Source organism: Candoia aspera, chromosome 14 (genome assembly GCF_035149785.1).
Source record: "Candoia aspera isolate rCanAsp1 chromosome 14, rCanAsp1.hap2, whole genome shotgun sequence".
NCBI lineage: Eukaryota > Metazoa > Chordata > Lepidosauria > Squamata > Boidae > Candoia > Candoia aspera.
The window spans coordinates 12,631,352-12,648,052 of NC_086166.1; the positions used below are offsets into that span (position 1 = coordinate 12,631,352).

General features: G+C 44.4%; 1 protein-coding gene across 2 annotated transcripts; it reads right to left on the minus strand.

The window, feature by feature from the left end:
- Nucleotides 1–392: 392 nt before the first annotated feature.
- On the minus strand, nucleotides 393–12,124 carry EEF2KMT (eukaryotic elongation factor 2 lysine methyltransferase). Of its 2 annotated transcripts, XM_063314824.1 has the most exons (8): nucleotides 11,993–12,124; nucleotides 10,834–10,896; nucleotides 8,752–8,832; nucleotides 7,666–7,767; nucleotides 6,080–6,213; nucleotides 5,307–5,614; nucleotides 4,918–5,067; nucleotides 393–843 (listed from the first exon to the last, which is right to left on the minus strand). In XM_063314824.1, exons 1-8 carry the CDS (start codon nucleotides 12,086–12,088, stop codon nucleotides 743–745), a joined length of 1,035 nt encoding a protein of 344 aa, XP_063170894.1. In that variant the 5' UTR covers nucleotides 12,089–12,124; the 3' UTR covers nucleotides 393–742. The 2 variants fall into 2 exon arrangements, with proteins under 2 accessions (XP_063170894.1, XP_063170895.1); XM_063314825.1 differs by lacking the exon at nucleotides 8,752–8,832 and having other exon boundaries at nucleotides 11,993–12,123.
- Nucleotides 12,125–16,701: the final 4,577 nt, after the last annotated feature.

Here is a 16,701-nt window from a genome sequence, read left to right on the forward strand (position 1 = left end):
GCATTGGCAGATCGTATTCACAGCAAGCTTTCCTTGAGCCTGTGGCACGGATAACTACACCAAAATACTTGAATCTGGTCATTTGCTCTATTCTGTGATCATGGATACACCATGAATGGAGTTTCGGTCTATTAGCAAAAGCCATTATCTTAAGTTTTCTGGTAATTTATTTCCAGTTTGTCGCTGTCACAGTAGTGAGCCAAAGTTTTCAAGGCTCTTTTAAGGCCTATGGGAATTCTAGAGAGAACTACAGTGTCGTCTGCATAGAGTAACCAACCAACCAACAGAAGTGGTTTTAGCCTTCCTGTAGAATTGATTTCCTGGTCTGGTCTATCTCATGGGGCTGACAATGTGGCAACAGACCGCAGACTGAAGTAAAAACTCATCAAAACAGATGTAATCCCTGTGTTTATTATACAAAAATAATTGCTTCTGGTTCCATAGTTGACATAAGTATATAGAGAAACAGGATAGATTATGAATATTCTCTGGGATTGCAAGGGGCCAACCTTTAATCATAAACATATAATTAAAGAATATTATACACACAAGTCCTTATAATATATCCTTTGGTCCCGTTGGTTATAACACAAGAAGTGAACTGTGCTGAGGTGCAGCTGTGAGAGACATTTTGATGCTTCCAGGGAAGATATTGAGAGTGAAGCCAGGTTATGATGGCTGAAGTTATTTCCAGTCATCATATTTGGAAAAAGCTTTCCAATCAAGAGTTTGGGGAAAAATATTAAACATACAGCCTTAAAATTACTATATTAGCATGCTGGTCATATGGAAAAAGATTCCTCCAGGAGGTAGGTACAATTTGCCATTCAATCTCCACTTTATCTGGGGAAGAAAAAGGAAGAAACATGGTTAAATGTAGGGACACTTCCATATTGATCCTTGTCCATTTTTTTCTAATTCAAATGGCTTGGTTTAATTTGCAAAACGGACCAGATATAATCGAAGAGAATATTTGTAGCTCAGGGTTGAACTGTGGAGTCCTGGGTGCTCTCTGAGCCTTGTTTTCTTGCAGACGTTTCATTGCCAGACTAGGCAACGTCTTCAGTGTGAACAGGGAGAGGGCCTTGCTCTCAGTTTATAGACCGTGGCTTGTCCAACAACATCCCCACTACCACAAGAAGGGGAAGCCACAGTATATAAACTGAGAGCAAGGCCCTCTCCCTGTTCACACTGAAGACGTTGCCTAATCTGGCAACGAAACGTCTGCAAGAAAACAACAAGGCTCAGAGAGCACCAAGGACTCCCCGGGCCAGATATAGTTAAGAACTGTTTATAGTTCCAAAGGCCACCAGCAGCTTTGATAAATTGGTTACAAACAAGAATCAGGTCTTTGTATCTCCCAAACACCATGCTTACCCAAGACGTACATGACTTCTCTGGAGTTTAGTCAAGCGCACTGTACGAATTAATTGCAAAGATTTGAGTATGCAAGCAAAATAAGAAAAAGTTCCATCAGCTCTGGGCAACTTTTTCTGTGGCTGAATCTTGGCTATGGGAAATGCAACTCCTGTGGAAGTTAATTGGTCCCTTGATATCAAGACTGGGAATCAGCGTTTCTTTGTTTTATTAAGTTCTAGCAATACTTATACCTATGTCTGGTAAGACAAAAAAGCTGCTGTGTATGCAAACATTTTCATACACAAAATACGGATCTCACAGCGGTTCATTTTTGGATGTCCAGATTTTGAAAAAAAGTTCTTTGTAGATGCAGTACATTAGAACCTTCAGTGCATTTTATTCCCCTTTCTATATTGCTGCAGTGTGTTAATGACATACTGAAAAAGCACTTCAGGGGTACTCATACGTATGGTCTATCAAGACCAATTTTATAAAAAGTACACTTCCATTGATGAAATTGTTTCCAGGGACACTGGATGAGATGTCGAAGATACACTTTTATAAGCCGTGGTGCAAATAATTCAATGAAGTTCTGGAGAACGTCGACATCCTGGCACGGTATAGCAAATACTTTAGCCCGGAATTAGTAGAGAGGCAATACGAAGTCATAGACTATTATCTGTGGCTGAGTTGATGATTTGGACTTGATTATGGGCATTCCATTCCACAGAGCACAAAGATAAGGACATGGCATTTGGGGCAGAGTTCAGCTTCAGCTGCAATCTGAAGAAGTTGACAACATAGCTACTGAAATATCAGGACATTTTCACTGTCTCAAGTAGCGTTACTTGGGAGTCATTTCATAAATGATCCCTTTTGCTGGGTGTTTTACTGATGGTGCATATCAGTAAAACACCACTCCAAAATCATGCAATGCAAGGATGTACTTGTTTGTGGTATTCAACTCTGTGCATTCTTTTGCTTGCATGCCTATAGACTTAAGGTAAGGAAGAGATACAGAAATGTCCATAAAGCCCATCCCCAGCACCCAACTTGGGGGGTTATTTGATTCATGGGAACTGTTCAGACTGCTCCAGTGGGGGATCTCTGGTGAAGCACAACTTTCTGAAAGTCAGCCAGATCTCTGCTGGAGTTTTTGGAAGGAAGATGGAGTTGACATACATGCCCACCACCCTTCTTGCTTTAATTTCACATCACAGACCTGAAAAGTGGTTCATTCTTGTCAAGAGCAGAATGGAATACATTAAAAGAGTTTTGATAAATGGGCCTATAGGGATATTTGCATGCAATCTTTTAAAAAATAGCTTCCTGAGCGGCTTAAGAAGAAGGAACAGAGAGGTGTTGTTCAATCACAGTTGCAGAGGAAAACTTCTCTAGAAGTTTGCAGAGCTTCACTGTTGGATGCAGAGGACTGGGAGAGCCACATGTCTCTCCTTGGCCAGGCCAGTTCCTTGCCAGCATGGAAATTCCATGCCCTCACCTATATCCAATCCCTGCTAGTCACTGCCGGTTATTAGACCAGCTTAGTATCACCATGCTGGAATACAGTCTTCTGGACAATCACAGTGTAGGGAAAACATTGCTTTTCTCTCTGCCCCTTTTCCATTGTTCCTGAGAATGGGGAAAAAAAATCTATTAAGTAAAGAAAGATAGAGCAGTTGCGGCGTCTTTGATTGGTGCAGCCCATTAACTAGTTAATTCTGTATAATTAATTAGCAGAGGAATTCTTCAGTGATGGTGTATGGAGGACGAAAGCAATGCACACCATCTGTGCCTCTTAAAACAGGTTCATTCCTGATATTCACACGTTGGTTAGAGCTTAATAGCACTTTCCCATCTTTTAAAGTGATACATTTATTCACCATTAATTAATGATACATTGCAGATTATAAACCCGATGGCACTGGTTCATTCATTTGCATGGTACCATTTTACCCCCTTTTATCCCCTTTCCCTGTTTCCTTTGTTTATATATCTCCTTTAAAATGTCATATATATATATATATATAGAGAGAGAGAGAGAGAGAAAAAACAAGTTCAGAGGAGAATGTCAATGATGATACAGGGATCTGAGAATATGTCCTATAAGAACAGGCTGAAGGAACTTCAGATGTTCAGTCTGGTTTAAAAACAATGGGGAGACATGATAGCAAAGTTCAAGTACATAAAAGGCTGCTGCAGAGAAGATGGTCACGAACTATTTTCCATGGCCACAGAAACTAGGACCAGAAATAATGGATAAAAGGGGCAGCTTCCTAGATTTTGTTTCAATATCCGGAAACCTTTTCTGATGGTAAGATCTCTCCATCAGTGGAACAGTCCACCTGCGGAAGCTGATGCTTCCCCATCTCTGAAGGTTTTGAAGAAGGGGCTGGACAACCACTTCTCATGGTTTGCTGCATATTGCATCATATTGCAGGGAGTTGGCCTAGATGATCCTTTTGACCCCTTCCAACTCCATAATTCCATCTATCTCAATGAGGTTGGATATGTTTTATGCAAGGGCATTACCATGTGAAGCACAATCTCAATTCAGCACAGACTGGCCATGCTGGAGCTCCCAAGCCCTCTCTTGTGGCAGTCCCCTTCTCCAACCAGACGGCTGAATTCTGATTTTGTATTTGCTGAAAACCCTTTGTGTGGTTTCCTCCCCATTCAAGCTTCAGTTGGTCCAGAAGGGTAGCAGCACAAGCAGTAATGGGCATGCCTTGGTATGGCCAAATAACACCTCTGCTTTGCAAGCTGCACTGGTTGCTGGTTTGTTCCTGAGTGTGATTCAAGGTGCTGCTTGTTACCTACAAAGCCCTACATGACATAGGGCCTGGTTACTATTTATTTATTTATTTATTTATTTATTTTCTATCCCACCTTTATTATTTTATAAATAACTCAAGGTGGCGAACATACCTAATGCTCCTTCCTCCTCCTATTTTCCCCACAACAACAACCCTGTGAGGTGGGTTGGGCTGAGAGACAGTGACTGGTCGGAGGTCACCCAGCCGGCTTTCATGCCTAAGGCGGGACTAGAACTCTCAGACTCCTGGTTTCTAGCTCGTTGCCTTAGTCACTAGACCAAACTGGCTCTCAAATAACCAAATAATCAAAGTAACCAAATAATAATAATAATCAAATAATCAAGTAACCAGACTGGTTACTTGAGGGATCGCCTGTCTCCCATGGCATCTACTTGGCTGCATCATGCTTGCCCTCTTTTATCTTCATCTTTTAAGTTTTATTGATTTTATTGTAATTTCTCTGTTGGATTGCTGTGAGGTGCCCAGAGTTGTGCGGCACACGCTTAATAAATTATTATTATTATTATTCTGAACAATGTAAAATGGAGAGTTGTGGAAGCCTTAACGCAGGATGAAAGCAGGCCTAAGAAACAAGCAAAAAGCATTCCATGCTTGACAAATTCTAGGCTTATTTCTTATATTTTAACTTTGGCCCCGAGTGAGCAAAAAGCAGCCTATTTTTGCTCTACGGGGTCCTCCGCCATTATGGATGAAATCACAACTCCCATTCAACGATGCTTACCAAGTTGCGTTTGGAAGCCGTGATACGTCTCTGGATTTCGAATACTGAAGGCAATGTAAACTTCAGGTGTTTGTCTATTCCCGCAGGCCCTGGGAAGTTTTTGCAAGACACCAATCAAGTGCTGGCTTAGCTCCGGATCATACACCACATCTGGTAGGAAGGCATTCAAAGGAGAAAACAAATGGGACAAATGAGGTGACGTTTAAAAAAAAATGCAAACTACAAGGCAGTATCTATTGGAGAGAATGGATCATTGGATGGGTGATGTCCTGGCTTAAGCAAAGAGAATGGAGGTAGCTATATCCACACAGCCAAACCCCAGCGCATAGAACGTGTCTGCATTTATTCCTAACTCAGCAAGCTAAATCGGATCTGAGGCCATCCATTACCTGCAGCAAGAATGACATCAGCTTGCAATTCCTCAAGTTCGTCTTTGGAGACCAGATTCCAGTCTAGTTCTTTTACTGATATTTGGATGTGGTCTGCTCTGTCAAGATGGTGTTGATGGCTTTGGCCCTCTTCTATGTGGTGGCTGCAAGATTCAGGCACCCATCCCAAACCATTCAACTGGATATTCTCTGACAGCTGTTGAAGGACACACTCATGGTGATCACTGAAAACGTACTCTCTCGGATGGCAAGCCTTGCAAATTGTAATTCCCGTCAATCCAATTCCACTTCCCAATTCCAAAATCCTTCTAAAGAAAGAGAAAGCGGGGGGGATATGAAACAAAATAGATGAAGGGATGTTTTTGAGTCTACCATTCATTTCACCAGTTCTTCTCAGTGCTATGCAGCTAGTAAGAAGACGGACTTGGTCCAAATCCATCCTTAGCCGTGGCAATTGACTAGGTAATGTTGGACCAGTCAGTATCTCTCAGCCCAACCTATCTGATAGGTAAAAAAAATGAGGAGAGTTTTCCATGCAAGTTGCTTCACCTTTCAAAGATGGGATACAAGGTTAACCAAAGGATATATTGTGGTGTATTATACAGGTCACATTATGTTCATTTTCTTTCCATTTTCTCAAAAAACCTATCTTTCACTAAGCTTTCGCAACAGGTCCACCTCCTAGGGAGTCCACCTAAGTCTCCACAGAGGGCTCAAAAGCTGAGCCGTGACACACTCTGGCTCTGTTCAAGCCTGAAGAGGAGAAACTGTACCTGTTCCTGAAGATGTCTGAATTCTCCAGAGCCCATTCCGCCAGGTAGAGGCCAGCATCCCATGTGACAAGACCTGTGGTGCCCTGTGAAACTATTGCAACGTTTTCGCGAAGTGTGATGGCATCTCCTGAGGGCTAAGAAGAACATATTGGTAGGAAGGATGCATCACATTTGGAGATAATAAAGGGAAAGACACCCTTGACTTGAATTAGATTCCTGGTGATGTTGTAGAAAACATCTACGCGGTTTTCTCAGCAACAGCACAATAGGGAGTTGCCACTGACTTCTTTTAGGACAATGTTGACTTCCCATTCTTGCATTCTGCCCTGGGGCTCCCTGGTGGTGTCCCATCTGTGTATTAATGAGGCCTAACCCAGTTGTTTTCCAAATTAGCTCGGTGCTCCTACTCCTATATAGCTTATTTTATTGGTTGGGAGCAAATTTAGCGAGGCCTATTGTGAATGCTATGAGAATAGAATTGCTTCCTTAGGAAAAAGCAGGCAGGGTTTTAACATCTTCAGAACAATGTACATCCTGGTTTGTTTGTTTTTTAAAAAAAACAGAACATGGTATTAATAGAGATTGGACTGGATAAGCCAACTGTGGAAATTAAAACATGCAAAAATTTCGAGGGTTGGTTTATCCGCAGGTGGCACAGTTTTCATGGTATTTTGGCTAAAAGTTCAAGGGTTGGCTTATCCGCGGATGGGTTTATCCGCAGTATATACAGTAATTCCAGCAACTGAATTCTTTCCCATCTAGGGCCGATATATCCCAAAGTACATTAGGGTCTTTTCACTGATAACAATGCAACTTGCAGTTGGTTGCTTACACAATGGTCTCCAAGTCTTTATCATTCTGGGAACCAACCATTACAATCTTCTTCCTAAGAAATCTGCAGGGAAATCTTCATGAATCACAGGGAATTAAGCTTGACCTAAGGTTTGTTTACATCCATCCATCCATCTGTCCAGGTGGGAGTATCTAACCTTAGTTGATCCCAAGAAGCTGAGCAGGCCTTATTAGTACTTGGACAGGACACCACTAAAAAAGCCCAAGACTGTAGGATAGATTAGTAAACAAACTTTGAGATGAAGGCAGTGGTAAACTACTTATGTATTGTTGCCAAGGATACCATATGAACACGTCCATAAAATCACCAAGAGTTTAGCTTGACTCAAAGTGTCAGCCCTTTGAGGTAGATCAGATCAGGAAACAGCACTACTGGAACTCAACTTAATTGTTACAGGTATAATTACAGAACCTTCAAAGCTTGGCAGAGATTCTTTCTCCTCTCTCTTATAACCAAGAAAGAGATTCAAGATGGGTCAATCTTGAGTTTCTTTCTCACCTCTTCCTGTCTTTCTGGGCTAAAGTCACGTTTTTCTAAAAACTGGTGCACACATTCTTTAAGGCTATCACCATAATCCTCTACAGATTTTAACCAACCCATTGTAAGTGTAGAGTGTGCTGTGGTTTCTAGTTTAGGTTCCGGGTTCTAGTAGAATTCATAAAAGGTCTGAAGACTTAAAGATGATTGCATTGTTCAGGCTTGATTTTCTTTAAAATAGAGACTTCCTATTTACCAATAAATAGTTCTTGTAACAGTGTGTAGTTTCTTCAGTATTTAAGACATCCCCAAGGGCTTCATAGAGTTGATCCAAAGGCTCAGCAGTTGTAGATTCGTGCTGCAATTAAGGAAAAGAGAGAAGAGGCTGCCAATTTGGGAAGACGATCCAGACAGAAAATGAAGTTCGCGGATGACGTTTTATTTCATCCCCTTGCATAACATTTCCTGTAAAGTGGCTGCAGAATAATTCCCAGGCTCATCTGCTTTTTGCAATAGCAGGAGTGAGTCATAGAAATAGACATCAATAAAAAAAACCCCTCCCAACTATTAGGTGAGCCATGAATCTCCAAACATGTTCAGTATAGTTCAACTGTTTTCAGAATTTGTATCGGTTTATAGCAAGGGTCAAAACATGCAGTTCTAATCTAAAAATTAAAAGAAAACATTCAAAACCATCTAAGAATAAATAAATCAAAAGTCGCAAGTTATCACAAGCATTAGTGGAAATTGCTAGATGGGGGTTGGGTCAAAAAAATCAAGATGGCAGCCATGCTCCTGTGATTCAGTTGGCCTTAGTTGCTCGTTATATCTGCTGGACAGAAAAATGTAGGGATTCAATCACATGGTGGTGGCTACCATTTTGACTTTTCTGACCTCCCCCCAAGGATGCCATTGTCACTAGAACAGAAGTATTTGTCTGTCAGATTAAAAGTGACCAAGGAACTTGACAGTGGTTAAGGAAACTCCCTTTATGGATATATTCCAGACTGCTATTTAATTTCTTTATTTTACTGGTATATCTGTCCATTCAGGGCCTGTGAAACAGGAAATATTTGGGTAGCAAAGGGATCTGAAGCAGAGCCACAAAAGAGGACATCTTTCAGCAGTCTTCCTGAAACCCACCAAGTCACGCATTTAATTCAGCTTCAAAACAAATGATCGTTGTCTGAAATCTCACCACAATCAGTTTAGTCTGACCGGATTCCAATCTACAATCAGACAGTTTCTGGACTGTCTTCAAGGATAGTCTCATGAAGAGCTCATTACAATAATCTAACCGGCACAATCACCTGGATGTTGGTAGCCATAAACCCAACAATACCTTTTTGATCAGCCTTGATAAGAAACATCTTCTGTATTTAACCGATGGCGGATACTTCAAGCAGAGTGGATGAAAAACCGTCTGAAGCAACGAAAACAAGAGCAGATGCCAGCATGACAAAATGACCTCACATCTGGTAGAAGGCAAGGCTGGATTAAGAATATTGCCAAATCAGATTGCATCCCTTGTTGAAGTAGAGTGGCTTTACAAGTAGTCCTCGCTTAATGACGTCAATGGGGATCGGAATTTCAGTCGGTAGGCGATGTGGTCGTAAAGCGTGATGTCATGTGACCGCATCGCTTAGCCTTTCCACTCCCAGCCCTCCCCATTTGTCATGAGTGAGGATGGCGAGCAGGGGGCTCCCATCCAGGCTGTAAAGCGCATGCATAGCACTGAGGAATTAGGTGGCCATTCAAAGAGACACAGATCGGGCCCGCCTTAGCCTTTGGGGTTTCTATGTCTGGGTTTTCCCACGCTTCTTCAGTTTGTTAGGATTCTCTGTTATGTATCAGTAATAAAACACTAGAGACCTACTCCTTGTCTCAGCGTGGTTCCTGGCTGTTAGGACATCATTGCCGTCGTTAAGGGAGGACCTTGTGTGACTACGACCTGCGACTTCACGCCGGCTTCCAACAAGCAAAGCCAGTGATGAAGCCAGCAGGAAGTTGCAAGTCCTGGGCAGCTTGCAAGCAGGCCAGCAGGCAGGTGAGCGCTAAGAAGTGTGGCCAGTGCGGTGGGGAGGGGTGGCCGCAGCAGTGTGAGTGCGCTGGGCAGGGTGGGTGGGTGCTGCAGAATATGGGAGGGTATGCAGGTGGCTGCTGTGGCCATTGGGGCATGTGAAGCAAACCATAGTGTGGCTGGGTGGGGGGAGGGTGCTGCAGCCTGGCGTGAGCACAGCCGGGCAGTTCCTACAGAGTGCGGGCAAGGGGGCTGATGTCATGAGTAAGGATGGCGAGCAGGGGGCTCCCATCCAGACTGTTAAGCACATGCGTAGCACTGAGGAATTGGGCAGCCATTCAAAGAGACACAGATCGGGCCCGCCTTAACCCTTGGGGTTTATATGGCTGGGTTTTTCCCACGCTTCTTCAGTTTGTTAGGATTCCTGTTATGTACTAGCAATAAAACACTAGAGACCAGTTCCTTGTCTCAGTGTGTTTCCTGGCTGTTAGGACAGCTGCTGTGGGGATTCGTACTCTGTAGCCAGGCTCCTGGAGAGAAAAAGTGGCAGGAGCGACTCACAGGAGCAACCTGCAACCTTCCATGCCAGCTTCCCCATTGTGGGAAGCCAGCAGGGAGTGTCACAAAGGGTGATCACGTGACCACAGAATGCTGCAACCATTGTAAGTGCCAGCCAGTTGCTAAGCGCCTGGATGGCGATCACGAGACCACAGGTGTGCTGGGATGGCTGCAACTTCGAGGACCAGTTGTAAGTCCCCCTTGTCCAGTGCTGTTGTAACTTCGAACAGTTGGTGAATGAGTGGTTGTTAACTGGGGACTACCTGTAAAAATGTTGAAAAGCCAGTTCTACCTGCAGAGTGAAACAAGCTATCAGGTGGTCCTGAACCCTGTAAGAGTTCAGTATCGTGAGCATAGAAAAAAACGAGGTCTGCAAATTATTCACCTGAATAAGACGTGACAGAGCGCTAAATGGCTTGCCTTCTTGGAAAAGGCAGATCAGGGCAAAGTCTCGCTGGCTAGGTGCCAGGCCATGGTTTGCTTCACACACCCCAATGGCGGAGTTCACATATTATGCTCAGGCATAAACCAAGGTTTTCAGACCATAAGGATCAGGTTCACAAATCATGCAAAACCATAACTCATGATTTACAAAACCACAATGGAACAATGTCCATGGAACATATGAAGACAAAACTAAACCAACCACGGCTTGGCTTTGAGGGATGTGTGGACACAGCCACGATGTTGTTTGTGTATAATCTGTGCAGAACAGAGAGAGATGGAAGGATGTCTTGCAACAGTTTATTAGGGGTTACCCCTGGGAACCCACTGCCTCAGTTTCTCCATCCATTTGTGTGGAAAGATTCAGAAGGAAAGACTACCCAGTTCTAAAGAAACATCTACCTTCTGCAGAACAGCCAAAAACGGAGAGGAATCCTTTGAATCTTTCAGTACCTCTTCAAGACTCTAGAAAACAAAACACATGTATGATTGAATGGATGAAAGGTGGTTAAACGGATGATAGCTCATGACAACTGCTGATGAAAGCATAGTTTTATGTCTAAGTATAGCAATCAGAGGCTTCTGCTGTCAGACTTTCTCCACGCAGCTTACAATAAAATAACAGACTAAAGCAATCTTGTTAAAAGGAGAGTGACAGCAAATACACAGTAATGTTAAAATATATGCCAAGGCGTTGCATTTGCGAGGCCAACCAGGGGCATCTGCAGGAAGCAATGTCTGTAAAGGGGTGTGTGTGTGCGTGCTTCCTTCAAGCATGCTACCTGGGCACCATATTGAGTTTTTGCCTTGAGGCCAACTCAAGATCATGTTTTTGGGACTCTTCCTCAAGGAAATATCAGACAAAGCCAAAATCCAGCACCACCAAGCCAGAATGGGTGAAGTTTAGCCGAGAGAAGACAAAAAGGGCAAAGAAAGGCATTTGTACTGCAAATAAAGGTTCTGGCCAATCTACTGCTTACATTCACCCTATAGTTGTTGATGGGAGTGGTGCCTTTCTCAGATGCTCCGAGCTAGTGTTTTTCAACCTGGGCAGCTTGAAGATGTGTGGACTTCAACATGCTGGCTGGGGAATTCTGGGAGTTGAAGTCCACACATCTTCAGGTTGCCAAGGGTGAGAAGCTCTGAGCCAGAACTGGCTGCCTAATTTCATTTTCAGTATCAGGACTTCTCCTTCCCGTCCTCTGCGCGACGATTTCTCGAGACAGCATTCAGATCAGCCCCAAAGCAGGGATGAAACACCCGCCTTTTACTCCAGATGTCTAGGGACTACGATTTCCAGGAGTTCTGGATACTGCAGTAGCAGCACATCTGGCAGGCTGAAAAAGAGGGGGTGTCCAGGCGGGGCACTCCAGCCCCCTTCGCGTCGCTCACCTGCGATCTCTCCCCCCCGCACCAAGCTGGGAAAATTTAGACCCCTCCCGCTCGCACGCGCCGCCCCCAACAGCGGTTCCCACGCGCGCCTCTCCGCGAGCGTTCAGGCGCCCCGCTGCTGGTGCAACCGTGCGCTCCCGGGCGCTGCTGTGATTTGCGCTGCGCTCACCTCCCAGGGAAGCTCGGCCAGGCGCTTCCCGGCTAGGAAGCCCCGCTGGAAGCCGAGCGCCACCTTCCCTTCCAGGGCCTGCCCTCCTTCCGCCATCGGCTCCTCCTCCGTGCGCTCGGCCGCGACGCTCGGCCTTCCGGGGGTGTGGTGGGGGAAGGTTCAGCGGTGGGGCCGCGCGCGGCCGCGAGTGTGTGTGTGTCTGTGAGAGCGAGCGAGCGAGCGAGCGAGCATGCACGCGCGCCGCGGCTCGGGCCGATGGCCGCGTTCAGACAACCCCTTCGTTTGGGCGGCGAGTTGCGTTCTCCCCAAGTGCAACGCTTAGCCGGAGATATTTTTGGCGAGTTTCAAAGTGCTGGGCAATTCCAGCCTGCTCAGGAAATGGGTTCATTCAGAAACAAGGTTAAGTGTGTTGTGTGAATGCGGGCAGGCAGAACTCTTGCGGGTTCCAGCTTCTGCTGCCGCCTGCAATAAAAACGGCAGAGCATCTTTTTCAGGAAGGTGGATCAAGCTGGGCTATTCCAGAATGAGCATGTTGGTGGAATTTGAGGGGCGGCATTTCTGTGGTGCGGCCTTCCGAGAGACGTTGGAGGGAACTATGGTCCCCATAATCACCAGCTAGCAGGCTGCCTGGAAGTAATGGGAGTTGTGGTCCAGCAGATTGGCATTGTGCCAAACGGGGGGATGCTGTTTTAAGACAAAGAGATGGGGCAAAGTGGGGTCAAGAGTAGCCAGAGGCAGCTTTATTGGTCCATTGGGAGGAATAACATCTAAAGAGCTGATCTCCTTCCTCCATGCTGAGAAAGACTAAGATTAAAAAAAGGATCCAGCTGAATTTACAGATCAGGCTTGGCCATAGTATGGTTTGTAAAATGAAAAGAACAAGAGCTAGAATGTGGGGAGAATATAGAATGACACCCCAGTATATTCAAGAAATGCACACTTTGATCAATCTACCCATCTACCTACCTGCCTACCTACCTATCGTCTATCATATCATCATCATCATCATCATCATCATCTATCTTCCTAAGAAGAGGAAGTATGCGCCATGGAAATGGGTGGAGTTATGCTGATGAGAAGCATGCAAAAGGATGCTTGGTGGAAGGATGAAGTGAAAGAGGCTGTGGATGAGAAAACCATTTAATACAAGAGAAATGGTTGCTGCAAATAATGAGAATGAAAGTGCATCCTGTGTTTGGAGAGAAAAAGATGGTTTCTAGGAACGTAGTTGAACAGAGGAAGGGATAGTTAAGACTAAAAGAGGCAGAGGAAACACAAAGCAGTTTTGATGGAAATAAACCGAAGGCTTTGGAAATGGGCAAGAAGAACTAAATAAAGAACACCCTGCAATTAAAAATAAAAATGATGCATTATTTGGGATGAAACACAAGTGAGGGACTGTTGGAAGGAGTATTTTAGAGATCTGTATGGGAATCAAGAGTGATACGTAGGAGAGTGGAATTGTACTGAATTCCAGCAGTGTTTGCACCCGTGAGAAAAAAGTGGGTGGAAAGGAAGTCAGAAAGGCTGTGAGAAGTTTGAAAGATAAAGATAAAGCTGCAGGTGAGACAGTATAAATGAAAACCTCTAGAGAGGATGGCCTTGCCAGAGAGAGGGAAGATCCATTACCAAGGCAACAAGCAGAGAAACATGGCTTAAACCCATATGAAGATACTGTCATGTTCACTGTTTCAATGTGCACTGTACATCGTAATGTTTCACATGCCATGGTGCTGACGCGCATTTCTGGTGGGAGGGAGCTGCTGGGAGACCTTGTGCCAAGCTCTGTATCTATGTTCATTTCAATGGAATGTGTTTGGGTTATGTGCTTGGCTCAAGGACTTTTCCCGCGGACCATCAGAAGCCGTTAGGAGCACCTGGGATTGTGAGCCTGGGAAGATTCTACAGGGGGAGGGATCTCGTTTGTACCGAGGGTTTTTTAGTTTGCATTTGGCGCGCTTTTCCCATTCTCAGCTTTCTTTGTACTTGCATACCATTCTCAAATAAACCAGATTTTATTTAGCACTTGCTTGTGAGCCTGAGAGTGTTTTAGAATAGGCAACCCTTATAGATACAGATTTAGGAAAATGTCTAAGGGCAGGTAACCCCATACGTCACATGAGGATAAGAGAGAGATGGGGAAGCACATTCAGACTTGCAAGATTCTGTTACTATAGCCATTCTAATCAAAGTAGTTTTAGGCCTATGTGGGGTCTGCTTCTTGATCTGGTCTACCTGGTAGGGCTGACAAAAACATGTGGATGCGGTTTGCTTATGTAGTGGCAGCACAGCAGCCGCATTTCCACATCTCTGAGAAGGTGGTGGTATCACGAGATATTCGCCAACTTCACTTTACCATGGGGAAGCCCCTGGTTTGGGGACACACTGCCTCTGTTTTTATCCCTGTTTGCCTTTGAAAAATGCTTAATTGCTTGCAGCAATTCTTAGCCCCTTAAGTCTGAACAGGGAACCAGTCTCTTCTTCTGTTCTGGATTTGCATGCAGTCCATGAACATGAAGGCTCCGTGGATTACATGCTCTGCTGTTTCCTCTGCGCTGTCTCAAAGTTGCCTTGAATTGTCAATATCTCTAAGTGTTACTGAGTTTGACACTGCAATACACACGGAGCAAGCCGCTACTTCGTTGAGAAACACCATGGAATTGCTGATGCTACAGCTATCCTTCATGTCTGAGAAACGTTGCACCGTCTATTGAAAATTTCCCAAGATCAGCCAAGAGAATCTGATCAACCTGCTGCCCACCCTTAGAATAATTTACTTCCAGTTCAGTGCTTTTCCCCCTCCATTGTATTGCCTTTTCTCTCCACCCAGCTGATGAACCATGGGTGAAGCACTACAATAAAATATAGATCTATATGAAAAAGAAATACCGTGATTGTGTTTTATCCTCTCCAGTTGAGAAGAGAGCAAGTGTTTTTAAATCTCCTGTAGCATCTTCCAGGACTACCTTCAGGATCAGGATCAGGATCTGAACTGGATATCAATAGGATGGGAGTGGAGGAAAGATCTCGTGGTCTTCCCAATTTAAGGTATAATTTTCATCCTCATCCAAAACATCTAGATGGGCTTGCCCCCAGGTGAACCCCTTTGTTTGCAAAAGTTCTTATTAGCGAATGGACAACTTCATCTGGTCTCGAAGTATCTCTAGTGACACAATTTTGCCTTTTGCAAATTCTATTATTCCCTCCGTTAAAGCCGTTTATGGGGAAAACGAACGCTTTCCCATTTCACAGTCCACAAAACCAGCCAGAAGCATATGTGCAAACTTTGAAAATGAGTTTTTTATGGATGCATTTCAGTTCATAGGTGGCTTCTAACAGATTGCTGAAACAGTCTTTGTATGCTTTTTATCCAGAGATAGATGGTATGCATAATAAAGCATCTGCTATCCTATTGTTTATTAGGAATTTAAAATGTTTTTCCTAAGCAAAGGAGGGGGCAGAGAAGAACATTGTGGTATAACTAAATCACAAGGGATTGGGTTTACACGGCAAGGAAGGTTAAACAAAATGCAATATGGTTTAGCACAATGAGTAACCTGGCCATTTGCGATTTAGTCAATAAACTATAGCTAAACTATGGTTTAGTGTGATCTATGAACCCAGGACTCTCTCATGTATGTTGGGGACAAACAGCTATATGCACATGAAAAACAAGGATTGGTACTTTACATCTTCATTGTGTTCTTGAGAAATGGGGTGATTGTCCAGCCTGGGACAGTTTCAGGCACGTTGATATTTATCTGTTTGATTTCTGTGCTGCCTTTAGTTTGTACAACTCAAGGTGGTGTGCACGATGCGTCCGCCTCCTATTTTCCTGTTTTTGCAACAACAGCCTCTTGAGGTGGGTTGGGCTGACAGTGGCTGGCCCAACGTCCCCCAACTGGTTTCTGTATCTAAGAAAGGACTGGAATTCACCATCTCCCAGTTTCTTGTCCAGCAGCTTCACAACTGCACCAAAGGGCCCAGTTATTTAAAGGGCCAAGGAAAAACCAGAAAGGAGGCCTTGGAGCACCAGAAGGGGGAAAAAAATAAGACCAGAAATGAACAGCCCTCACACCTGCAGGCTGATTGAATCCAAGAAGAAGTTCTGTACAGATCCAGATCTTTCACTAGAAGAGTTTTATGGAGCTGAAAAGTGCTGAATCTTTTCATTCCAGATTATGATCTGAGTGAAACACCACCAACTGGGAAATGAGCATTTTAAAATTTGTTTATTGAAGTTTTACATCGCCTGACTCTCAGCGACTGCGAGTGGCTCACAAATAAAAACACAGAAAACAATAAAACAATATAACAGTAAAATGAAGGAACAAAAGATGTAAACAACGAGAAGCAAATCCACACTATGCAGAAGGGGGCTACACCCACCCTAGTCAAGGCCTGGGTGGAGAGCCAGGTCTTCAAGGCCCTCCGAAGCACCAGCAGGGTGGGGGGGCTTGGATCTCAGGGGGGACCTCATTCCAAAGGGCAGGTGCTCTGACAGAGAAGGAACACTTCTGGGCTCCCAACAGATGACATTGGTTGGTCAAAGGAACCTAGCGTGCACCAACCCTGTTGGATCGAAGTGGCCAGGTAGATACTATGGGAGATACGATGGGCCCTATGCCGTGTAAGGCTTTATAGGTAGCCACCAGCATCTTGGATTGCACCCAGAACCAAATGGGCAACCAGTGCAGCTCATGAAGCAG